General features: G+C 43.9%; 2 protein-coding genes across 2 annotated transcripts in view; one reads left to right on the forward strand and one right to left on the reverse strand.

The window, feature by feature from the left end:
- gorasp2 (golgi reassembly stacking protein 2) overlaps positions 1–1,756 on the forward strand; it is a 5,515-nt gene extending 3,759 nt beyond the window's left edge. Inside the window, exons 9-10 of the mRNA XM_026998628.3 lie at positions 348–461; positions 555–1,756. Of these exons, the coding sequence (XP_026854429.2) occupies positions 348–461; positions 555–841 (401 nt within the window). The 3' untranslated portion in view covers positions 842–1,756. The remainder of the gene's footprint in view (positions 1–347; positions 462–554) is intronic.
- A 161-nt stretch (positions 1,757–1,917) lies between these two features.
- On the reverse strand, positions 1,918–18,032 carry tlk1b (tousled-like kinase 1b). The gene is given in 24 exon segments (XM_035524427.2): positions 1,918–3,134; positions 3,525–3,632; positions 4,144–4,255; positions 4,422–4,557; positions 4,659–4,828; positions 5,064–5,153; positions 5,648–5,739; positions 5,839–5,920; positions 6,011–6,108; positions 6,364–6,430; positions 7,543–7,731; positions 7,989–8,125; positions 10,143–10,253; positions 10,352–10,444; positions 10,770–10,856; positions 10,943–11,035; positions 12,856–12,899; positions 13,402–13,474; positions 13,860–13,898; positions 14,165–14,236; positions 14,822–14,940; positions 17,713–17,772; positions 17,775–17,801; positions 17,804–18,032. Coding segments are annotated over 24 exon segments (2,370 nt in total). The 5' UTR covers positions 17,910–18,032; the 3' UTR covers positions 1,918–2,969.
- Between the last annotated feature and the right edge of the window lie 9,468 nt (positions 18,033–27,500).

Raw genomic sequence — 27,500 nt, forward strand, 5'->3', positions numbered from 1 at the left:
AAGGCGTCGGCGACCTCCTCCCACCACTAGTCTGCGCTGTTTTTCTGCTGCCACACAATTCACTGCACTGCTCACAAGACTTTGGGTTGTGTGTGTTTGCTTGATTCCACTCTGAGGGCTCAACCTGCATTACAGACTAAAAACCCCAAATGAGTGCAGTGTGTAAGGATTCTTAGTTTGGTACTTGTTTATTACACAGTGAGTGTACAGACAAGGAAAAAAATTTGCTACACTCAGTATAAAACTAGTTGATATTATAATCAGTAGTAATGTGAGATTTTCCTTTGAAGTTTCTTTTAAGTGTCAGGGTTTATGTTCAGTAACCCCCAACGCTGGTTGTGTTTCAGGGTTGATGCCGTTACCCGCTGGCTTGGCCCCCCTACCCAACCTGAATATTTCGCTTCCAGGCCTCAGCACTGTCTCCTTAGCTGGAATCCCTGGACTTGCTCCTTCCACTACAGGTGCTGAACCCCTACCGCCGGGGGTGTGGGTTTGGTGGGTCTGTGAGGTTGGGGGTTTTAGAACCTGTGTGCTGTTTTTTTTGCCCTCTGCAGGTTTGCCACCTTTGCCCCCTCTGCACCTTCCTGGCATCACTCCCCTGCCCACCGCGATGCCCACCAGCCTGGCCTGTGGGCCTCGGGTCTCCCTGCCCATCACGGCACCGACCGTCTCTGTAAAGGCCAGCCAGACGCCAGCGCTGATCCTGGATGCTACACCCCCCCCTGCACTCACCAACACGTCCACAGAGACGCCTGTTACCACAGATACGTTCGCTGCCACAGAATCCACCTTCCATGAGACAACAGAGACCAGTACACCAGCTACCCCACAGTCGTCATAACCAGAAACGTCAGTGACGTTCTGGAAAGGTCTCTCCCTCTCTCTCTCTCACTCTCTCACACACACACACACACACACACTGTCTTTCTGTTCCTGTATATCAAATGTATTTATTCAGTCTAAAAATATCCACAGGGTAGAAACATACACAGCTAAATCCCAGAACCCACTAGAGTGGTCAGGTCTCCTGGAAAACGCTGTAACACACACACACACTCGCGTGCAGCAGGACTAGTGGAGCCTTTCCTTTCTCTCTGGATTTTTTTTTCTTCTCCTCGGCACTTTTGGAATGTTGGTCTAGTTTAATTAAATTCTGTTCTGTTACCTGTATTGATTGTATCTTCTGTTAGCTGTTAGATGTATTGATCTTCTGCTCCCTTGCTGTAGTCTGATTCCACACTTCTGCTTTGAACTTCTGCACACACTTTCTGAAGTTGAGTGGTCTGTGTGTGTGTGTGTGTGTGTGTGTGTCCCCTCTCAGTGAGATGTCTTTTGGTTTAGGTTTACACAAACCTAAAGGTAGGACCGTGGGGGGTAGTGACTGGTGAGCTTGTGCAGGTTGAAGCTGTAATGAACACACACAGGCAATAAAGTCCATGAGGTTTTACAGAAGTGTGGGCTGGTTGTGTCTAAAACTGAAATTCTACATGAATGAACATTTTGATAGCAAGAGCAGAGGTGTTCAGATCTGTCTTCAGCATTGGGTCCTGCGCCTGGCAGTCGGTGTGATGAGAGCATCCAACCAGTTACATTAATCAGAAGCAATCACAAACTAGGACTGGTGGTGGGTTTGAGGTCCAGATCTGAATACCACTGATCTAGAGGTTTAGAGGCTGTTTGGACTCGCACAACAGCAGGAAACTGGGGAGACTGAACTTCATGCTGTTGAACAATTATAATAAAAGTTTAAATGAAACTGAAGGTTCAGTCTCTTAATATCACTAAAGGCTGTTTCATAGAACTCCCTTTTCACATCGTTTTGTCCAGTAAAGAGTATTATTGACATTTTCATTATTCTCTGTAAATATTAAATATATTTCACACGCCTACAAAAACATAAGGAATCAACCAGCACAGTTGTGTTAAAATAACTTGAGTCTTTATTTCTTGTTTGGCTACATTCCCTACAACTGCAGCAGCGGTTCAGAGGCAGATCACAGGTGCTGAGCTGGAACCAGGGCTGGGGGAGGAGCAGCTGTAATGTAGCCCCGCCCTGCTGGACACACCCCCATCCCAAGGAGGGTGTGGCCTTTGTCCACCCTGTTCACAGTGGCTGTACAGGCTCAGCTGGGCACAGGTTGCTTAGCAACAAAAGAGTCGAAACACAGGCATCATCATGAGCGGAGTCCGGCACTCATCCTGCCTCATTAGTTAGAATTATTCGCCACACACACCTAGCAGTCACGCACATACATAAAGTTCAGAAAAACTTTTAATCAACATGCTATTATTTTCTGACCCTTTAATGTATGACTTCTATATTAAACCATACAGCTAAAGAAAACCAGACCTAACTAAAGCAACACTGGGAAGCAGCAAAGTGAAAATTGCTTTTGACAAAAAAAACTATTAGATTTAACGCTGGGGCTGTGACTGCCTGCATCCAGACATCACAACTCACCCAGGACAGTCCATATGCTAACACTGGTTCCATTACAAGCACACCCATGAGCACTGTGTTCTGGCTCTCTCACACACACACAGTTTACCAGTCATGCCTGACATGTTCAGGAATCTGAACATACACTTAATGTTGGCTACAGGAGACGCAACACGTCTGCGTGCACACACAAATAAACATACATCATAGTCCCTGCAACACGTGACACGCCTACACACACACACACACACACACACCCATAACAGTGCTGGAGTTGTGTAAGCACACACAGCCACCCTGTGCAGTTCACAGCTGCAGAAAAGCACCTCTGTGAAACTGCTTCACACACAGTGCCAACCAATCAGACGCAGGGTGGAGGCGACTTCAGCTATTCTCATTCTTCACCACGGCAACTGCGTCGAGCCGAGGGCGTGGCTAGGCTCGTGCGCTGGCATATAGGACCCTCCCCCTTCCACCCACACAGGGTGGGGAGGTGAGGAAACATCAGTCATCCTTCCAGCAGGACAGATCAGTAGGAGATGATGCCGGAGGAGGCGGGGCTAGAGGGTGTGGCCTGCAGGTTTCCTGACGAATTGGATCGCCTGATGTGCGGGAGCAGGTAGGAGTCGCTGCAAAGCTGGTGAACGTCATAACGGTCCTCTTTTCTGTATGCCAGACAGCGACGAATAAAGACCTAAGAGATGTTCCACACATCAGTCACCTTCAGGACCGACTCTCAAAACACGACACTTCAGTTACACCCTCCCACACAGTTAAGCCCCACCCCTACACAGTTAAACTCCACCCCTGCTCCAAGTCCCCTCCCCCACCATTAAACCCATGATCTGTTCCCACACAGGTGCACCTACTATTCACAAGGGGGTATTTACTCTCACCCATGATGCAGTCTTGGTACAATATTTTGATATTGATGTTTGATATATTGATATTTGATTTATTGATCTTTGGCAAGTTCCTTTCTGACACTCAATTTTAGCACTAACCAGGCTGTTGACCTAACGCTAAACTAAAACTCCTGCCTCTCTCTGCTGTGTAGAGTGAGTGTGTGTGTGTGTGTGTGGACCTTCGCTTCATTGCTAACGCCGGGTTTGGGAGGGAAGTGCACATCCGTGGCCTTGAGGATGGTGTTCTCCTGAAGGATGTCCTGCTGAGATTGGTTATGACCAAACGGCTGCACACAAACGGCAAAAAAATAAGGAGTGAGTCAGTACACGTGTTCGTCCGTAACGTAACGGTTGTACGGAGAGGACGGTAGCCTGTGTGAAGACTGATGGCCGTAACGTGGAATCAAATTTCACAACTGCGAGTTCGGCCCAGAAACCGTTGGTCAGTTAGCCACATGCCATGCTAAGCTTTGCCTAGGCTCACCACAACCAGAAGAACTGCAAACATCTTTCAACTGCAACATCTTTCACCTGGTGAACTCCAGGCATGAGTCGTGGGTCATACGAGGACAAGGAGGGTGTGTTTGGTGGTGTGAGGTGTGTGTGTGTGCAGAAACACACACACACACACACACACACACACACACACACACACGTTAACACACATTTACCAGCATCTCCCGTGTGTGCCCAGTGATCACGTGTATGTTTTGCAGACGATCTGATCCAGAATGACTTAGAAATGCAATCGTGTTACAGTGAAAATGTAGTTTTATGAGTCTGCTATGAGTGTATTACCTTGCGTCCGTACAGACACTGGAAGAAGATGACACCGACAGACCAAACATCTACTTTGTTGGAGATCTTTGGAGGCTCTTTACCAACAACAAAACACTCCGGAGGTAAATACCTACAACAAGACAGTGGCTTGTCAGTAACCACAGCAACCACTGGAGGAGTGTAGTATAACTGTAGATTCGTCCCAGCAGACTGCGTTTAACCCTATGGGCAAGGTTGTGCTGTGTGTGATTCAGGCTATTTTGTGCATGATGCAGAGGTCATGACCCCAGGCTCACCAGTAGGTGCCTGCTCCCTGGGAGGTCAGATCCATGCCGTCCACACCATAGTTATCGTCATCCATGATCTTTGATAGGCCGAAGTCTGTGATTTTAATCTCTCCACACGCAGTCCCGTCCACGAGGAGAATGTTGCCTAAGGAAAGCGCAACCACAATGAACACATTGAACACAGAGACATACAGCCTGCAGATCCAGAGAGCGCCAACACAGGGCACTGGGAGGACGCGCAGCCACCTGGTTTTAGGTCGTAGTGGATAATGGGCGGTTTGATCTCGTTGAGGTAACGCAGCGCATTGGCGATCTGCATGACGATGGAGCGCGCCTCCTTCTCTGTCATCAGCTTGTGCTGCTTCAGGTAGAAGTCCAGATCGTTCCCCTCACAGAACTCCAGAACTGTGCAGAACCTTCAACAAGGCACAGACGCTCAAACCTTAACATCGTCCTGCTATCGCTCATTAACATACAGATTATCCCAGATCACCTGGTCTGGCTCTGATATCACATATTAAACCAGGCCAAGGCAACAGAACTCAGGAGACTACAGCTGAGGATGGAGGAGGCGAGACTTCATCTGAGGGTGGAGGAGGAGAGACTACAGCTGAAGGTGGAGAAGGCGAAATGGCTCCTGCCGTCACTCACGTGTCAGTGTCCAGAGAGAAGTAGTCGTAGAGTTTGACTATCCTGGGATGGTCCAGTTGTTTGTGGATTCGGTATTCCCTACAGGCGTGTCTGGATGAGAGCACAAACGTGTTCCACGTTTACATAAACATAACATCATAACGTCTGCGCCCTTAGTCCAGCTTCGTGTGTACTGTGGGTGAAGTGAGGACGTTGGCTGTGAGTTGCACCGATACAAGGCTATTTGGGTTTAAGAGGCTCTCCGACATCATCAGCAGAGATCAGTTCAGCTATTTTTCTGGTTTGCAAATTGTGTTTTAATAGCTCAAGTTGAAAATTAAAACATCTGTAGCAAGAAATCGCTTCCCTCGATTGTTATGACCTGGCTAGAGACAGAACTCCATAACAAACATGTGACATGTATGTATGTGTGTATCAATAAAAGCTCACTTGATGACTCATCATTATCTGTGTGTGTCTTTTTAGGCATGCGTGTTTGTACGTTTGTGTACGTGTCTGGGCATGCACATGTTTGTGTGTAAGTGTGTTTGTGTGGGTGTGAGTTCAGTGCTTGCTCGCGCGTGTGTGTGTGTGTGTGTTTGTACTTGTGGTAATTCTCCTTTTTCTCCTCTCTCCAGTTCTTGTTGAGCTGGTGAATCTTCACAGCTGCATAACGCTGCTCAAACAGGTCAAAGGCCTAAAGAGACACCAACGAGAGGTCAGAGATCAGAGGTTCCTCTGGAGGGGGTGGGTGTGTGTGTGTGTGTGAGTGAATAACTATGAAGGATGCGCTTACCTTATAAACCTCACTGAAGCCTCCTCTACCCAGCAGGTGTAAGAGGAGATAACGGTCATTGAGTGTGGGGTGGTCCTTAAACCTGGATAACACACATTATACACACAACACATTATACACACTTCTGAGAGAGACAGTGGAAGGGAGAGTGTGTGTGTGTGTGTTTTCTTACTGTGAACTGTCCTCATTACTGATCCTCTTCAGTTCACGGATGTGTAAATTTCTCACTCTCTCCAAACGCTCCAGCTCAGCCTGTATCTCTGCTTCCTCCTACACACACACGTGAACACATAAATATGTTCACCAGGACAATCCATGGACAGATGGACTGGGGCGACTCCTGATGAGGGAGGCCACATAGCAGCTCTCTAACCTTAACCCTATGACCTTTAACCATAACCCTAAGACCTCTAACCCTAACCATACAACTTTTAACCCTAACCATAACCCTATGACTTCTAAGCCTAACCTTAACTCTATGACCTTTAACCATAAGCATGGTGAACCAATGTGAAAGGGTCTGACCTTTTTAAGATGCCCCAGTCGCAGTTTGAAGATTTCTTCCTGTTCATGATATTCTGCTAAAGTCAATCTGCAACATGAAAAGGTAGAATTAGTGTGTGTGTGTGTGTTTACGTGTGTGTGTGTATGTACAGTGTAGGCAGGCTGGGTTTGAGGAAGGTGTGTGGGTGTTTGTGTGTGTGTGTGTGTGCTCAAGTTCAAGTTTGATTTATTTGTCACGTACATAGTCATACACGGTATAACTCGCAGTGAAATGGTTTTGTGAGTGTCTGTCCAAACTGAGGAAAGAAACAGGGGGGCATAAGGAAATATGTATATACAAAAATACAAAAAATATATAACAATATATGTACAGTATATGTATGTGTATATACACAATGTACAATGTATATATGGATGTGTGTGTGTGCGTGTGTGTATACATACAGTGTAGGCAGGCTGGGTTTGAGGAAGGTGTGTGTGTGTGTGTGTACATACAGTGTAGGCAGGCAGGCTTTGAGGAAGGTGTGTGTGTGTATGTACGTACAGTGTAGGCAGGCTGGGTTTGAGGAAGGTGTGTGTGTGTATGTACGTACAGTGTAGGCAGGCTGGGTTTGAGGAAGGTGTGTGTGTGTGTGTATGTGTATGTACGTACAGTGTAGGCAGGCTGGGTTTGAGGAAGGTGTGTGTGTGTGTATGTGTATGTACGTACAGTGTAGGCAGGCTGGGTTTGAGGAAGGTGTGTGTGTGTGTGTATGTACGTACAGTGTAGGCAGGCTGGGTTTGAGGAAGGTGTGTGTGTGTGTGTATGTACGTACAGTGTAGGCAGGCTGGGTTTGAGAAAGGTGTGTGTGTGTGTATGTACGTACAGTGTAGGCAGGCTGGGTTTGAGGAAGGTGTGTGTGTGTGTGTATGTACGTACAGTGTAGGCAGGCTGGGTTTGAGGAAGGTGTGTGTGTGTGTGTGTGTGTGTGTGTGTGTATGTACGTACAGTGTAGGCAGGCTGGGTTTGAGGAAGGTGTGTGTGTGTATGTACGTACAGTGTAGGCACGCTGGGTTTGAGGAAGGTGTGTGTGTGTATGTACGTACAGTGTAGGCAGGCTGGGTTTGAGGAAGGTGTGTGTGTGTATGTACGTACAGTGTAGGCAGGCTGGGTTTGAGGAAGGTGTGTGTGTGTGTGTGTGTGTATGTGTATGTACGTACAGTGTAGGCAGGCTGGGTTTGAGGAAGGTGTCATTGTCGGCTCCGTTCACTGTTTTGGTCTTTCTGGGTTTGGAGTCTGTGAAGGGGGCAGGGCTTTGAGAAGGGGGTATGTTGGGGGGTTTGCGCTTTGCTAGAAGCTTCCGCTGCCTCTCGATGTCCTCTCTCTGCTGGTTCACCCACTCCTGCTGCCTACACACACACACACACACACACACACACACACACACACACACACACACACACACACACACACACACACACACACACACACACACACACACACACACACACCTTTTAACAGCAGTATTATTTGTGCTTTTTAACTTGTGTGTGTGTGAGAATGTGGGTGTGTGAGAGCGTGGGTGTGTGTAAGCATGGCTATGTGAGCGCAGTGTGTGAGTGTGCAGGTGTGTTTGTGCATGTGTGTGAGAGTGTGGGTGTCTTACTTAACAAGGTTCTGGAAGGCGTATCCGTCTGTCCACTGCTCCGTGTACGATGCCCCATGCCGCACGGTGGTGAAATGTCCCAAACGCAGACGATCCTGCATGCTCTTCTCCCTACATGCCTGCTTCTCTTGAGTACTCTAACCACATAACCACACACACAGAGTAGGGTTATATACACATACACACACTCACTGCTGCTGCTGAGCCATAGAACATCATTCTGTGATGATGAGACAGATCATCCAGCTTGTGGAGGCTTTGGTGGCAACAGACTGAATAGGGTAAAAGTCAAACTCAACACATGTCATGTGCATGCTCACAGCGTAGATGATTTAGCACACGATGGGCCACACACCTGTCAGAGCTGACCAAAATACAGCAGCCTCAGAACTGCCACCACTAAAACTGAACTTATGCTGAGATCCATAGAGGACACACCTCTCATGATGAAAGAAACATTGTCCTTATCGTGACTGAAGTCAGTATAGTTTATCCAGTAAGTATCTTGGTCAGTTAGTAGTTTAGTAGTGTTAATACAGGACCGCATGGCAGAGAGTATCATCCACAATTTTACCATGACTCAGCATCTTAGATGCAGTATAGAGAAACAAGTAGCAAAGGTAACTAAGCCTGAAGAAATCTGAAGGAATCACAGTTCTTTCCAGACAGCCTCACAGGAACCAGTATATCTGAGGATCTCCACCAGTATATCTGAGGAGCTCCACCAGTATACGCTGAGTGAGGACAAACCAGCACGGCTCACACCAGACAACACGAGATCAGGCAGCAGTAGTTCACTTGACTCATACACCACCCACATCTGGATGAGACATTCGGTAAAGAGGGGCACATCTCTGGGTGGAGCTGTGATATTGGTGTCCTGGGAGCTTGGGGTGTCAGGAGAGAGGCAGTGGTGTCTCAGTGGTTATTGTACTGGACTGTTAATCAGAAGGTTGCCAGTTCAAGTCCCACCATTGCCAGGTTTCCACTGTTGGATCCCTGAACACGACTCTTGACCCTCAATTACTCAAGTTATGTTCAGTCAACAGTTGTAAGTCGCTTTGGATAAAAGTGTCAGATAAGTGCCATAAAATGTAAAGACACATTATATTCCCCAGTTTGACACTGTCCCTGCCCCTCACACAGTCTGTGACAAGGTGAACATGCTTGTCTTCCTTGTGCAGACTGCGTGCATGCACTGGCCCATGGTTGTTGTGGTAGTGCACAAGGCACTTGTTCATTTTTAGCATAATCCCATGATAAAAGCCTACCATAAATACACAAGCAACAAGATATATTGTATTTATAGTTGAGTTTTGTGTCATTTATTGCTTGTGATTTAAAATGTCAAATCTGCAAATGAATGTCACTTAACTATACATTTTATTGGTTATTCATTTCTTAAGGAGGCTGGACAAGTTGTTGGAAGTTCACAATTCAGCAATTATAATTTACTGCTACACAAGTACACTACTCACCCCCCTCCACCCTCCTCCACACCCTCTGGATTTACTAGTGCATATAAAAGCTTGTTGGCATGAAAGGCTGAAAAAGTTAACAGATGAAAATTATAGCCATATGTTCAAGTCTGAACCCGTCTGTGCTGTCAAACCTTAAATCACGAACTACTAGTGAACTCCAGAATTATTGCCTTTTTTCTCTAACACGGTGGTGCTTTTTTTTCCAGAATTAAGATTCACTCTCACCCTTTCACTGAGATCACATGTGCAGCTACTGCCAGAAAAAGGTCACGTGACAAACTGCCGAAAGGCCCTGTAACACTCACGTAACTGATTCTACAAAATGAGAACATAATTTATCCTGATAAATCTGGGGCTGCTAATAGTTTGCTTAAATGTACATGATCACCCACATACACCCCCCAGAGTAGACACAAACATCACAGCATGGTCTCACACACACATACACATACACACACACATACACCCCACAGCATGGTCACACACACATACACCCCACAGCATGGTCACACACACACCCCAGAATAGACACACACACCACAGAATGGTTACCCCCCCCCCTCCACCCCAGTAGGGTGAGACTGTACATGTCTCAGTACAGGCCTACACATCTGCTGAGTACTCTGACCTACACACACACACCCACACACACACACCTCAGTGCCTCTCCTACCTTCTCAATGAGGAGTTTTTTGCTCATGGTGGTACATTTGTTCAGCCGCTCCTTATAGCGTTCCAGCAGCTTCTGCTGTTCCTCGACCTGCCTGCGGAGGTCGCAGTTGGCCTGGTGAAACGAGAGGAAACCCAAGGAAGCATTACACCGTTGCCTTTCTCATCTCTGCCATGCAACACATCAGCTGGACACAACGGCACGGGACACACCCTCAACAAGTCATCAATACGGCCTTCTTTACGCTCCAAATCCAGATTCTTATTGCTTTCAAGTGCAGCCAACTTCAGCAGGGTCAGATCAGTCTGAGGAGAGAGGGAGGGAGTGAGAGAGAGGAGCGTGGGAGAGATGGCAAGAGGGAGAGAGATAGAGAGGAAGAGAGGAAGACAGAGAGAGAGGGAAAGCATATGAGAGAGACAAAAAATGTTAGTGTGAGGTGGATTAACAATGTAAACTGGTCATGTAATTTTGTGTGTGTATGTGGAGTGTTTAAAGCTGTGTGTGTGTGTGTGTGTGTGTGTGTGTGTGTGTGTGTGTGTGTGTGTGTGTGTGTGTGTGTGCGCGCGTATGTCTGTGAGCAAGAGAACGTGCATATGTATGTGAGGATGTGAGAGTGTAGGTGAGTGTTACCTGTATACTCCTGCTACTGAACTGTTTAGGGTGGATCATGTGATCAGTGAAGTTGAGTCTGGTGGGGGAGGAGCTGTTCTGGCGGACCTGACAAACAAAAAATCATGACATGAATAACAAAACACAACAAAAATTTGATTTTGCAGTCAAGTCCAAACCCCCCAGACACTTACGACGGAGCCTCCAGGGGCAGAGTGTGAGCCGTGCGGTGAGCGGAGAGCAGAGGTCACACCCCTCACAGGACTCGAACCGCTGCCCCCCTGGAACTACAGCAAAACAAGCATGACAAATTTTGGGGCGCTACAAGGGAAGGTGGCAGGAAGGTTAAGTGTGGGGTAGGGGTGTGTGGGTACATTTAGAGGGTGTGTGGGGTAGGGGTGTGTGGGTAAGTTTAAAAGGTATGTGGGTTAGTCATTTTTGTCATTTTATCACACTGTAGTCTACTGTATTTGTCATTTTGTCACACTGCAGTCAATTTGTCATTTTGTGAACTAGTCTATTGTATTGGTCATTTTGTCACACTGCAGTCTATTGTATTTGTCATTTTGTCACATTGTAGTGTATTGTACTTGTCATTTTATCAACTAGTCTATTGTATTGATGATTTTATCACACTGTAATCTATTGTATTGTTAATTTGTTGTCACAGGGTAGTCTATTGTACTTGTCATTTTATCACACTAGTCTTGTATTTGTTCATCTATCACACTAGGGTCTATTGTATTAGTCATTTTGTCACACTGTAGTCTATTGTATTGGTCATTTTGTCACACTGTTGTCCATTGTATTTATCATTTTAATACACTGTAGTCTATTGTATTTGTAATTTTATGAACTAGTCTATTGTATAGGTCATCACACTGTAGTCTATTGTATTGGTCATTTTGCCACACTGTAGTCTATTGCTCATTTTGTCACACTGTAGTCTATTGTATTGGTCATTTTGTCACACTAGTCTATTGTATTGGTCATTCTGGCACACTGTTGTCTATTGTATTTATAATTTTAATACAATGTAATCTATTGTATTTGCCATTTTGTCACACTAGTCTATTGTACTTGTCATTTTATCACACTGTTGTCTAATGTATTTGTTATTTTATTACAGTAGTCTATTGTATGTGTCATTTTGTCATTGTACTCTATTGGTCATTTTGTCACACTAGTCTACTGTATTAATCATTTTGTCACGCTGTAGTCTATTGTAGTTATCATTCTAATACACTGTAGGCTATTGTATTGGTCATTTTATAACACTGTAGTCTATTGTATTTGTCATTTTGTCACACTGTAGTTATTTTTGTCACACTGTAGTCTATTGTATTTGTCATTTTGTCACACTGTAGTCTATTGCTCATTTTATCACACTGTAGTCTATTGTATTGGTCATTCTGGCATATTGTTGTCTATTGTATTTATCATTTTAATACAATGTAATCTATTGTATTTGCCATTTTGTCACACTAGTCTATTGTACTTGTCATTTTATCACACTGTTGTCTAATGTATTTGTCATTTTATTACAGTAGTCTATTGTGTTTGTCATTTTGTTACACCGTAGTCTATTGTATTTTTTTTTTATCATACTATAGTCTATTGTTTTGATCATTTTATCACACTATAGTCTATTGTATTGATCATTTTATCAGACTAGAATATTGAATTTGTCCTTTTGTCAAAAGTAGTCTACTGTATTGGTGATTTTATCACTGTAGTCTATTGTATTCATCATTTTGTCACACTGTAGTCTATTGGTCATTTTGTCACACTAGTCTACTGTATTAGTCGTTTTGTCATGCTGTAGCCTATTGTATTGGTCATTTTGTCACACTAGTCTATTGTACTTGTCATTTTATCACACTGTTGTCTAATGTATTTGTCATTTTGTCACTGTAGTCTATTGTATTTATAATTGACACACTGTAGTCTATTGTATTGGTCATTTTATCACACTGTAGTCTATAACTTGAGTGACGCATTCTGGATTTTTTTTTCTTTCCTGTTATGAGGTAACCTAGCCAACTCTCTCACACACACACACACACACACACACACACACACACACACACACACCAGTTCCACTTACGTCAAAATAATCGCTGATCTTTGCCCCTCGGCCGGAAGACTTCCCTAAAAATGTGAAGCAAAATATTTACATTTATGACACTTATAATCCAAAGCAAACTTCCATTATAACTGAGTACAGCTTGAGTAATTGCAAGTTAAGGGTCTTGCTCAGGGGCTCAACAGTGGCAACTTGGCAGCAGTGGGGCTAGAACTGGCAACCTTCTGATTATAAGTCAAGTACCTTCACCACCGTGATAATAAAGATTTCGATACTGCTCGACTACAGACAGTCAGATTAAAGGAGAAACTTGAGCTAAATTGTATAAACCGAAATTAGACAACATACTCTACACACAGGATCGCCCCATCACCTGGACCACACTGACTGCTCTCTGACTGGACCACACCTCGACAGCTCTCTGACTGGACCACACCTAGACTGCTCTGATTGGACCACACCTCGACGGCGCTCTGACTGGACCACACCTAGACTGCTCTGATTGGACCACACCTCGACGGCGCTCTGACTGGACCACACATCAGCTGCTCTCTGATCGGACCACACCTTGATTGCTCTCTGATTGGTTGTCAGCTTTTCTCTTCCTTCGTGTCGACTCTGAGTGCTTCTTCTCAGGCGTCTGGAAGACAGAACAAACAAAGTGACTCCCCCATTCAGCCACTAGTAGACACACACACATACTCAGAACAGGACTATTGTGACTGTGATGTGCTTTGTAAAATACTAAATGAGAGCAGATGTGATGTGATTAGTGACAGCCTTGTAAGCATGCTTTGATTCGTACACTTGGAGAAGGTTTGGGAGGAAACGCTGTGAGGGGTTAAACAACTTGTCTGCGTATAGCAATCCTGCAGAGGTCAATATTGTGAGATCAATAAAATTATTAAATTGTGCTCTACTACAAAAGAAATACAGATTCCTCTACTGGTCTGTAAACTAAAAGTGAAAAACGAGTCACATTTTTAAAAATAATATTCCGACACATCAGCATTGAAAACACTTACCGAATATGCAGGAGACCCTACTCTTTTTATATCAGAATTCTTCATGAGCGAGACGACAAGGAGTGAAGAGTGTGAGAAAAGAGAGAGAAAGAGAGGGTGAGAGGGAGTGGAGAGTGTGAGAAAAGAGAGAGAGAGAGATTAAGAACACACTCATCAGCTCAGGGAATGTATGAATACATGTTCCCTGTGTATGGGGGGGTGAGAGAGAGTAAAACAGAGGGCGGGGGGAGAGTGAGAGAGAGAAAGAGTGTGTAGGGGTGGGAGGCAGTAAGAGTGTGTGTGGGGGGGGGCAGTAACACACTCACCTCTGACTCTTTGTCACTTGATGATCCCAGACTGCCAAAGCTGTGGTTGGAGCATTCGTTATTGTTTAGGCCCTACACACACACACACACACACACACACACACACACACACACACACACACACACACACACACACACACACACACACACACACACACACACACGAGATCACCTGTTCAACCCAACATCTGATGCTGATATCATTGCTATGGTGAGTGAAGACTCCTTAGCTTCTGCGTCTCTTAAAGGAACTAGGTGGGACTAATCCCAGGAAAATTCCCAGTGTCCAGCATATCCATGACATATCCCAGCATGATGCTGCTGGGAACGTTTCTGTGCTGTGTAGTACCAAAACCAAGACTCCAGAACCAAGACTCCAAGACTCCCACCTCAGCTGGATCAACACACGGCATCAACTGTTTCAACAGCATCAACTGTTTACAAACGTGTTCTAAATGAATAACACTGTTACAACTGAGCCTCAGATCACACTGAGTGACAGAGTGACATGTAGCTCACAGCTGTGGACTCGCAGGTTCAGCAGCCCTGACGCAGGTCTGTAGTGTTTTACATCAAACGCCACTGGGAAAGAAATAACAGCACATTTACCCACCCCCACCCATTACCCTGCTTCACCCACCGCCACCCTTCACCCACCTTGGCTCCTCCGCTGGTGCTTCCCGTGCTACCCCCAGTGCTCCCACTAACTCCACCCATGAAACGTGCCTCCAACAGCTCTTGTCTGCGTGGGTCCAGAGACTGCAGCTCTTCCATTCCTACCAAATATGAAAGCATGTACACACACACACAGATATGGACACATACAAACACACAAAAACACGGAGACACAGACACACACAGAATGCTTCATTAATTACATAAGATATTGTTTTCAATATTTATACAGAATAAAACACACATTTAACACAAATATCCTAGATATTTAATTTGCATTTGCAGTAACTTCAGTTCAGGTTACTGCAGTATATTAACCCTAATACTGTATATTAATAAGCTAATACTGTATACTAATACTCAACACCGTATATTAACATGCTAATGCTGTATATTAATACTACAATACTCTAATACTGTATATTAATACTCTAATACTCTATACTAACTAAAATAATACTCTAATACTGTATATTAATAGTCTACTACTCTATATGAATACTCTAATACCGTATATTAATACTCTACTACTCAATATTAATACTCTAGTACTGTATACTAATACAGTAATACTGTATAGTAATACTCTAACGCTGTATACTAATACTCTACAATGAAAATGCAGTTCAAAAGAGGCACCCTGGAGAAGGTAACATTATTCAGTGTTCTGATTGATCAGTCTCCTACACACATGACTGTTTTGATTCATCAGTCTCCTACATGCATGACCGTTCTGATTGATCAGAGCCTCCTACACGCATGATTGTTCTGATTCATCAGTCTCCTACACGCGTGACCGTTCCGATTCATCAGAGCCGCCTACACACGTGACCGTTCCGATTCATCAGAGCCTCCTACACACGAGACCGTTCCGATTCATCAGAGCTTCCTACACGCGTGACCGTTCTGATTCATCAGTCTCCTACACGCGTGACCGTTCTGATTCATCAGTCTCCTACACGCGTGACCGTTGATTCATCAGTCTCCTACACACATGACCGTTCTGATTCATCAGTCTCCTACACGCGTGACCGTTCTGATTCATCAGTCTCCTACACGCGTGACCGTTCTGATTCATCAGAGTCTCCTACACACGTGACTGTTCTGATTAATTCTGCTGAAAGTTCTGCTGCCCCCGTGGACTCCACAGCCATGACACATAAGCTGCCAAAGGACTCCAAGATGGAGGATGGGTGGGGTCAGGGCAGATCAGCAGGGTCAGAGTGGTTGTGTGGTGTTGTGGTGGGTGGAGTCAGGGTAAATGGGCAGGGCCAGAGTGGTTGTCGTGGGTATGAAGGTCATTGTAGCAGGAGCAACATGACAGAGGGAGCAGACACACACACACACACCGCCTAGATGCTGCATACACCGAACAGATAATACATTTACAGCATTTGACACCTTTATTCAAAGCGACTTACAATAATGAATTAATACAATTCAAACAGTTGAGGGTTAAGGGCCTTAAAATCTACAACAGTTCCACACCTTTAATTTTTAGAAAAGGTTCTTGGCTGGCAAAACCGGTGCTGTTCTGGTCCATAAACTTGCAGGTTTGGAGCCACCGAAACCCTGATGCAGGCATCACATCAGACCCCAACAGATGTGCGATACACTCTGACCTCAGACATAAACAGACATTTACAGGCAGACAGTCCCGACACTGCAGTTATCCACCTTGTGTTCTGTCAGGCATGAATACAGGCTTTCCTTTGTCCTGTAGTGTCATCAACAGCAGAGGAAACACAAGCTCTTTGGGGTTTAGATAAGGGGTTTGATTTGGTCAGTCTGGAATACTCTACTTTTTAAGTATTATGGTGCAGCCTGTATGCAGGGTGGTGGGTTTGAGGTGCTGCTGCATAAAAATGTATGGACACACAAGGCTTGGGGGGTCAGTGTTAACCCAGTTACAGCTCCTAGCTCTAAATATCTGAATAATATTACTAAATGTTCTGCGCTGACCCATAGAGAGAAGTCCATCATTTATATCAGGTGCCTAAATGAGTGAAATATCAGAAATATGACTTTCTCCAGAGTTCTGGGTGGTTCTACTAGCACCATCTGTGAAGCCGTTTTAGATGACGCATTATGAAAGTGAATATTTGAATAAGTAGTTCACTCATGTCGATAATAAGTAAATGCCTGACATTTAAATTTCCAACCAATCAAAAGATGGACAACAACTGAAATTTGGGATGACGTGCGTCACTCTTGGGTAGATGTACGGCTATTTTAAAAGATCAAACACATAAATAAACCACTTATACCGGTAGCAGTCTGACTGGCCCTGGGCGTTAGGCTGGGGTGTGATGGTGGAGGGTCACACAGACTTGGCTGCTGCTGCTGTGTCTTTGACCGGGTGAAACGCAAACCAGACGGTTGCAGGCAAATACTTACTTTCAACTCCATGAACTTGGAGCAAGACAACTTGACATAAGCGTCTCTGACAGAAAAATGAACACCAACTGAAAGGCAGATGTTTTATTTAGACTACAGCACCTGAGTAGCTGTGTCGCTGGTGCCATCTGAAGCTCGCCCTGCTAACTGGGTTAGCCAACAGCTCCCTGACAAAGATAACTACACCACTCAGCCAGGTAGCCAGCCCACATTGCGCCACAAATCCTCCCAAGCAGAGAGAAATATTATGTTTTTGAAAGGCCATCACACGTAAACGCCCAAGCGGTCTGGAGCTGAGTGTGCTGTTTGTGGAGCTAGCTGGACGGCTAACTGGCTAGCTAGCCCGCTGAGAGATCTGACCACAGGTAGTGGTCTCGGAACTGGCCATGTTCTGGTTCCAATTTCAGATTTTAATTGTAATCATCTAGCACAATCGGTGATAGTTCAAGTCTAAGGTTGTAAAAGCATCGGATTACCTTCTTTATGAGCCACAGGCGTTGGGATATGCAGGCCTGGAGTCGGAGACAGATGACTGGGACCAAAGATGGCGCTCCGTCCAAACTTCGCTCGTGCCGCTGTTACTTTGGACACTCATGAAGTGAGAGCGTGAGCACACAACAGCAGCAGCACCAAGCAAACCCAGACAAGTCCACCCTGCGTTAACCTCCAGCATTATCCGAAATGACGCTCCATTAAGCCCAAATGTCTCATTTTTAAACGCACGTCTCTGGCCGCCTCCGCAGTGCGTCTGTGTGGATGTAACCTTTGCGACTGGCGTCACGCGTCGGTTGTGCACGCAGCGCTATCGCGAGGCTCGTGCACCCAGCACAGCATGCCATCGCTGCGAGGCGAAAACAAAGGAGGCGGACACCCAAACCTGTGGCTCTGTTGCAACCCAAACCTGCGGCTCCGCTGCAACCTAATACTGCTCCGCTGCAGCCCAAACCTGCGGCTCCGCTACAACCTAATACTGCTCCGCTGCAGCCCAAACCTGTGGCTCTGCTGCAACCAAAAGTGTGGCTCCACTGCAACCAAAACTTGCGGCTCCGCTGCAACCTAATCCTGCTCCCCTGCAGCTCTGCTGCAACCAAAACCTGCGGCTCCGCTGCAACCAAAACTTGCGGCTCCGCTGCAACCTAATCCTGCTCCACTGCAGCCCAAACCTGCGGCCCCGCTGCATCCAAAACCTGCGGCTCCGCTGCAACCAAAACCTGCGGCTCCGCTGCAACCTAATCCTGTGGCTCCGCTGCAACCAAAACCTGCGGCTCCGCTGCAACCTAATCCTGCTCTGCTGCAACCAAAACCTGCGGCTCCTCTGTAACCTAATCCTGCTTCGCTACAGCCCAAACCTACGACTCCGCTGCAACCTAATCCTTCTCCATTGCAGCTCAAACCTGTGGCTCTGCTGCAACCAAAAGTGTGGCTCTGCTGCAGCCCAAAGCCATGTTTGCTCATCCCCCCGTGTGTACAAACTCCTTGTTTGTTGCACAGTCAGCATGTACTTTAGCCCGATCTGAAGATAGCATGCATATTTCTGCTGCTAAATAATATTTTTTATCAAATATGTGACTTAAAAAATGAAAAAAATATGATTATTATTAAGTGTGTGAATAAATAAGATGGAGCCGGTGTGAGGTGTCCTCATTTAGCGTGAGTGTTAAAAAGGTCGCCCTAACTGGTTTAGTCAGGATAATTGCCAGTAGGTGCTCAGCTGAGGCATGGGAATATCTAAACTTAACTGTCATTCCAAAGTGAAACTCAGTTTAAAAACTCTTGTAGTGATGGATCAGTGCTTTTAAAGGGCACGGGCAGTTGCATGTTATAGGGACAGGTAGGAAGAAAAACAAAGAAATATGTTGTTTTTCACCCAGTGCAGCATTATCCCTGTATTAATCCCATCCAGCAGACACAACATAGCCTAATGGCTCCGGCAGAATGTGTGTAAAAATGTGTAATGCATGTAATAAAAGGGTGTTGAGTCAAGAAAGTGTCATGAGCTCGTGAGGCGATAACAGGGCCTCTGTGCATGAAACTGAGACGTCCACACGGAACACAGGCAGCTGCCCCCCAGAAACCTCCAGGTGTTTGAACGTAATGGTTCCTCGAGACGTATGCAGGGACACAGCCTCCAGCTCCGCACAAGCATTTACTTTACTGTCTGTAAATACTGTGTAAATACGGTGTAAATACTTTACAGTCATGAATACTAAATACTGAATACTGTGGAAATACTATGTAAATACTGTAGAAATAAATTACATTCATGTATAAATGCTGTGTAAATACTTTACAGTCATGGAGACTGTGTAAATACTTAGCAGTCATAGAGACTGTAAATACTTAGCAGTCATGGAGACTGTGTAAATACGTAAATACTGTGGGAATAATTTACAGTCATGGAGACTAAGTACTGTGGAAATACGGTGTAAATGCTTTACAGTCATGGATACTGTGTAATTAATGTGTAAATGCTGTGTAAATACTGTACAGTCATGGAGACTGTGTAAATACTGCTTATATACAGTAATGGAGACCATATAAATATTGTGTAAGTACTTTACAGTCATGGAGACTGTGTAAATGCTGTGTAAATACAGTCATTGATGCAATATAAATACTGTGTAAATACTTTACAGTCATGGAGACTGTATAAATACTGTGTAAATACTGTTTAAATACTTTACAGTCTTGGATACTGTGTAATTAGTGTATATATACAGTCATGGAGACTGTGTAAATACTGTGCAAATACTTTACAGTCATGGAGACTATGTAAATACTGTGTAATGGAGTAATGGAGACCATATAAATACTTTGGAAATAATGTTGAAATACTTTACAGTAATGGAGACTGTATAAACAGTGTGTAAATACTGCTTAAATACAGTAATGGAGATTATATAAATACTCTGGAAATACTGTGGAAATACCTTACAGTCATGGAGACTGTGGAAATACTTTACAGTCATGGTGACTGTGTAAATACTGTGTAAATACTTTACAGTCATGGAGACTGTATAAAATAAAGATGTTTCTCAGAATGAGTGACAGTCAGAGGTGCTGAGAAGCACACACTTTATTCAGAGATACACGAGTTTATATATAGAGAACAAAATCATTGTATAAGTAGACATATGTAAATGATATAGCAGGTACAGCATGTTCAGACATGATGTGATCTAGGATGAAACATTCATCTATTTTTCTAAATCTTGAATGATCGTGATTGGAAATCACTTAAACGTGTGGTGAAATCAAATCGTAGAAAAACAGTAGCACTCAGGGATATGTTTAATAGTGAAAGTAAGAGCATTTCCACATACACAATGCGAAGGGAACTCAAGGGATTTTGACTAAACAGCTGGGTAGCCTTAAGACAACCACTTGTCAGTGATGCTAACCCACAAAAACGTCTTCAATTTGCTAGGGAGCATAAAGATTGGACTCTGGAGCAATGGAAGAAGGTCATGTGGTCTGATGAGTCCAGATTTACCCTGTTCCAGAGTGATGGGTGCATCAAGGTAAGAAGAGAAGCGGCTGAAGTGAAGCACCCATCATGCCTAGTGCCTACCGTACAAGCCTGTGGGGGCAGTGCTATGATCCAGGGTTACTGCAGTTGGTCAGGTCTAGGTTCAGCAAAGTTATGTGCCCAAAGAATGAGGTCAGCTGACTTCCTGAATATACTGAAGGACCAGATTATTCCATCAAGGGATTTTTTCTTCCCTGATGACACGGGCATATTCCAAGATGACAATGCCAGGATTCATCGGGCTCAAATTGTGAAAGAGTGGTTCAGGGAGCATGAGACATCATTTTCATACATGGATTGGCCACCACAGAGTACAGACCTGAACCCCATTGAGAATCTTTGGGATGTGCTGGAGAAGACTTTGCACAGTGGTCCAAATCTCCCATCTTCAGTAGATCTTGGTGGAAAATTAATGCAACTCTGGACAGAAATGAATGTTGTGACATTGCAGAGGCTTGTGGAAATGATGCCACAGTAAATGCGTGCCATAATCAAAGCTAAAGGTGGTCCAACGAAATATTAGAGTGTGTGAGCATTTTTTTGGCCAGGCAGTGTATTTATAAGTAATAATCTATAATTATAAGTAATAATCCATAAAGTGTTTTTTCATGCCTCAAATGTATATTTAAGTGATCGTTTTTTTCTCTTTTTTTCAAATACAAATATTATACCCTATTATTTCAATTTAAAAAAGCATTGACTGTTTTTTTACTGACAAATGTAGAGTTTTTATAAAGTCTTTATAAAGAAGGTTTATATATATATATATATATATATATATATATATATATATATATATATAATTTCTTTTTCTTTTTCTACTTTAACAGTTATATTTCTGAGAGTACGGGGCCAAAGCACAGTTGTGTCTGAGAGCCCTAATCAAAGACGTTTATTTTTTTACAGCTAAATACCATATTTACCCTCCCTATTCAATCTTGATGTATCTTCTTACTGCAGTCAGAACTGAACCATCCTGGTTTCTTTTCTTTAATTCTCTTTCTTTTGGGGGGCACCACCGGGACCGTTTTATGGTGGCATTCAAGAGTCATGTTTTTCGTTTAGTGGTCAGCAGGGGGTCCTGATCTATGGGGTCCATAGTAGTGTAAAACCTTCACTGCATAAACTACCATCTCTTTAAATGTCACCAGTTTTCATAAATAACTAAATGCAGCCCACTTGATGGAGTTACTGATGAAAAATACCAAGGAATCTATTAGAGTCAATATGTGTATCTATCTATCTATCTATCTATCTATCTATCTATCTATCTATCTATCTATCTATCTATCTATCGTGTGTGTGTGTGTGTGTGTTTGTGTTTGTATAGAGAGAGAAAGACTGCACACTAAGCAGAAGAAGAAGGATTAGTGAGGTCAGAGCCAGGAGTACAGCTGGAAGATGCCCACATGATGAAGAGCTTAGTGAGTACCTCAGACAGCAGAAACCCCACTGGACACAGTAGTGGAGGATAAACAGCAGAAGAGTGATAGATGTGCTGATCCCAAGTGACAACATCAGGAACAAGAAACATGAAAAGCTGGAGAAATACCAAGAGCTGAGAGAAGAGCTGGAAAAGAATTGAACGATAAAGGTAATGGTGGTTTCTGTGGTAACTGGAGCACTAGGGTCTGTGACCCCCAGACTGGGAGAATGACTCCAGCAGATCCCAGGAACAACATCTGAGATCTCCGTACAGAAGAGTGCAGTCCTGGGAACAGCTAAGATACTACACAGGACCCTCAGACTCCAAGACATCTGGTAGAGGACCTGAGCTTGAAGGAAAAAGAGACCTGGGGGAGGGTGAGTGGGGAATTTTTTAATACACATATGTGTAATTTCCATGAATGTGTAACACCTCCCTCCCTAGTTAAAGCTGTATGGTTCTATTTGTGTTTGTCTCTGTATTTGAGGAGCATGCTGATTTATGAATGTCCTGTCATGACCCTCTCTAGGCTGGGAGGGAGGGGTGTGTTTGTGTGGGGTTTTTTGTGTGTGTGTGTGTGTGCAACCCTGTCTAGACTCGGGGCCGTAACAGAGGGTTCGAGTGTAACAGCGGTAATAATGAGTAATGGAATACAAGCCAGACAAACAGGATGGTGGCAAAGGTCAAAGGTCAAGTATATTTACAAGTTTTGGTGCTCAGATACAGAAATATACAACAATCTGGTGCAATAGCACAGGAGTGACCCAGGACAACACAACAAACAAAACCAAACAAAACCACACCAGAAACAACTGCCTAAGCTAACAAAAAGAAACATAGAATGACTACACGGACTATACTGGTATAAACAGAGACAAACCCACACCCAAACAAAATGGCAGCCTCTCCCTACCACCAATGTGTAACTATATATAGGACAATATATACAAGATAGAAGAAACATATATTACCCAGCAACCAAACCAATAAGAGACAAAACAAACCATAAGTCAAGGGGAAAACCTAAAGTCATACACACAAACCCAAGCAACACAACAGCAAAAAACAGCAAAAAAACAGCAACAAGTCAAAACACCAGCAGCCACAATCACTCCTCTAATGAGCCCTACACAGACCGCTGCTCTTCCTCTTCCTTTTATACAGTCCTCGGCTCAGCGGAAAACCTGGCATGGATCAGGATGGGGGAGACTGGAGAGTCAGAGGCAAAACCTGGAACACAGGGAAGCCAGACACAACAGTGCTGTGTTCAGAATACATGTCAATAAAACCAGTCAACAGCAAAGGTTTGGTAACAGTCTGGCCTGTGAAATTGACTGAGTAGGGCAATGGTAGCTCAGTGGGCGCCTGTTGGGCCCCTCAGCAAGACCCTTAACCCTCAATTGCTCAAAAATTGTACTCACTCATAATTATAAGTTGCTTTCGATAACTCACTCATAATTATAAGTTGCTTTGTCAGCTAAATGTAAAACTAACAATATTGTTAAGGAAAGAGAAAAATAAACTTCAAATAAAAATCTTTAGGGTTTTTTTCTGTGGAAATTAGTTGTGTTTTACTTTTCGGGGCAGATACTTTAAATGATTTTAACCTGTACTGGACAGGACATAATTTATGCAAATTCATTCATAACTACAGGCATTTTTATATTGTTTGTCTATTGCAGAAATCTTCCACATAGATGCCTGCCAATCAGAAATCTTTGGGAAACAGAAATCAGATTAACTTCTATCTTTACGACTTACACCCATACTGTCTATGTATGTGCATGCGTGCGTGCTTGCGTGTGTGTGTGTGTGTGTGTGTGTGTGTGTGCGTGTGTGTGTGTGCGCGTGTGTGTGTGTGTGTGCGTGTGTGTGTGTGGGTGTGGGTGTGTGTGGGTGTGTGTGTGTGTGTGTGTGTGTGTGTGTGTGTATGTGTGTGGGTGTGTGGGTGTGTGTGTGTGTGTGTGTGTGTATTGTCAGGCAGAGGATGATGCCCCCCTTCCTGAGTCTCGGTTCCTCTCCAGGTTTCTTCCTCGTGTTCTAGGGAGTTTTTCCTTGCCACTGTCGCCCTTGTCTTGCTCACTGGGGGCGTGGCCTTAGACATTTGTAAAGCTGCTTTGTGACAACATCTGTTGTAAAAAGCACTTTATAAATAAACTTTGCTTGCTTCTTTGTTTTATTTTTATAATGTTTTACTTTTATTTTTTGTCTATGTACAATTCTTTATTGTGCCAAATTATTAGCAAATACCTTCTCGATGTGATAGATCTTGGAAGATTTTTAATTCTTCTATATCTTATGTGAAACACTTTAAATTGCTGATGTGTAAGAAAATAAACTTGCCTTGAGTGAGTGTGTGTGTGTCTGTGTGTGTGTGTGTGTGTGTGTGTGTGTGTGTGTGTGTGTGTGTGTGTGTGTGTGTGTGTGTGTGTGTGTGTGTGTGTTATAGTCAGAGCTCTTGTTTACTTCAGGTGAGCTTTCCTTTAAGGCTCTTAACACCAAGCTCATGGGTTTGGATCCCTCATGTACTGTTACACTGATGAACATGTGAATATGTAGGTCTCTCTGGGTAGGAGCCTCTGCCAAATACTGTAAATGTATATAATTGTAATAATATTCAATGTAGTGAGTACTCAGTGGATTATTATAGTAATATAATGACTTTAGTGAGTATTGAGGGTAATACTCAGTGGATTATTATAGTAATATAAACTATACATAAGACAAACACTAATATAAGGGTTCATTCTGAAATAAACTGTGCTTTGAGCTAAGGTATGTAATATATAATCTTAAATCAATACTAAAACAACAGCTGTTTACGTAACAGCTGTCAACTATGAAAGATTGTATAGAACTTAAGACAATCATTTTTACAGCAAGGTTTTAAAAAATAAACTCGATTAGGATATAGACCATATTAAACATGATTCAAGCAGGAAACAACACGAAATGAAAAACAATTAATTAAGTAATAAAGTAAAATAGCTTTTGGTACCACCAACTGAAAATGTTTCAAATAATCACAGATCTAAGAGCAGTTCTCCGTGAGTGGTACTAGCATGTCTCTCTGGGTAACTCTATACATACTACATAGTAATACAGAATAGTTCAAGTTCAAGTTCAAGTTCGGTTTATTCGTCACATATATAGTCATACACAGTATAACTCGCAGTGAAATGGTGGAGAGTGCTCTGTCCAAACTGAGGAAGAGAACCAGGGGTGCATAGAGAAAAATATATATATGCAGATAAATATATATATTCTATGTATGTACAAAAATATATTAACAATGTATGTACAATATATGTATATTATGATTATATACACAATGTACAATGTATACGGTTGGGTATATATGTACACAATCTACAGAATGTACAGATCCATTTTATATAATAACATATCTACGGTTGTTGTGTAACAGGGTAATTGAGTATAAATCTATATATACAGATGTACAGATATACAGTCATGTTACATGGTGGTGGTGGTCCCCACAGTTTATCAGTTTCCCTGATTCAGGGCCCGAATGGCCTGTGGGAAGAAGCTCCTCTTCAGCCTCTCTGTCTTGGTCTTCAGGGAGCGGAAGCGCCTCCCTGACCTCAACAGAGTGAAGAGTCTATTGTTGGGATGGGTGGGGTCCTTCACAATTTTCCTGGCCTTGGTCTGGCACCGCTTGTAGTAGATGGTCTGCAGGTCAGGAAGTTCTGTGTGAGTGATGCGCTCTGCTGAACGCACTACCCTTTGGAGTGCTTGTCTGTCCTGCTTGGTGCTATTCCCAAACCAGACTGTGATGTTCCCTGTGAGGATGCTCTCGATAGTGCAGGTGTAGAAGTTCCGCAGTACTTTGGAGGGCAGTCTGAAGTCCCTTAGGCGTCTGAGGTGGTAAAGACGCTGACGAGCCTTCTTTGCCAGGGAGTTGGTATGGCGGGACCAGGACAGGTCCTGTGAGATGTGAACTCCAAGGTACCTGAAACTATCTACTCTCTCCACCGTGGTTCCACTGATCCTCACAGGTTGGTAGTGCCACACCTGCTTCTTGCTGCAATCCACGATCAGCTCCTTTGTCTTACTGACGTTTAGGAGGAGATTATTTTCCTGGCACCAGTTTTCCAGGTGTTTAATCTCCTCCAGGTAGGTCCTCTCGTCGTTGTCCGAGATCAGACCCACGACAACGGTGTCGTCAGCAAACTTGACAATGATGTTAGAGGTGGAAGTGGCTATGCAGTCGTAGGTGTACAGTGAGTAGAGCAGGGGGCTTAGGACACAACCCTGAGGAGCTCCAGTGCTGAGAGTGAGGGTGGATGAGGCGCAGTTGCCCACCCGTACTGATTGTGGTCTGTCTGTTAGGAAGTTGAAGATCCAGTCACACAGGGATGTATGCAGTCCTAGATCTCCCAACTTAGTAGTGAGTAGGGAGGGGATGATAGTGTTAAATGCTGAACTGTAGTCGACAAATAGCATTTTAACATAATTTCCCCTCCCTTCGTCCAGGTGAGTCAGTGTAGTGTGGAGCAGATGTGCAATTGCATCGTCAGTGGAGCGGTTGTGGCGGTATGCAAATTGCAGTGGGTCCATGGAGGCTGGCAGTGAAGATGTGATGAAGTCTCTGACTGGCTTTTCAAAGCACTTCATCACGACTGATGTGAGGGCGACAGGGCGGTAGTCATTGAGGTCGGAGGGTCGAGGTTTCTTCGAGACGGGGACGATGGTGGACATATCTGGTGGACTTCCATGTTAGCACAATATTTATTAATCTAGGAATTCTGTATTTGATTTGCTTGTTGACAACTTCAAGTCTGTTGAAAAGTAACAGTGTGTCAGTAGTATGGATAATAATGAAGGTGTGTGTGTAGTGGTGTTAATGTAGCTGATATATGAGAGGGCCTCAGTCTCCTTTAGCACTACTGCATGAATATGGAAATATACACTCAGACTTACCATGAACAGGATTTGAAATCACAGACAGGTTGCCATGGAAACTGCAGTGGCCATTTGCATTCATCCTCTGCAATATACAGAGGATATGCTATAGGTCACACACACACACACACACACACACACACACACACATAAAGACCAGTGTCTGTTCTGTGTTGATCATGCAGAGAGATTTGTTGCTCAACTGTTACCCATCTACTGTCTACACTGGCCTCCATCTTTATCGTCAGGAATAGTTTTTACTTGGGTGCATAGCAGCAACTCGAAATAGACAAAAATACTGCATGGATGTCATGTGTACGTTAACTTTATTATTATGCTAAAACCTTCATGGGAGTGATTACATCTCACCTGTTAAATAACAA

Source organism: Electrophorus electricus, chromosome 7 (assembly GCF_041902795.1).
Source record: "Electrophorus electricus isolate QZ-2024a chromosome 7, ASM4190279v1, whole genome shotgun sequence".
NCBI lineage: Eukaryota > Metazoa > Chordata > Actinopteri > Gymnotiformes > Gymnotidae > Electrophorus > Electrophorus electricus.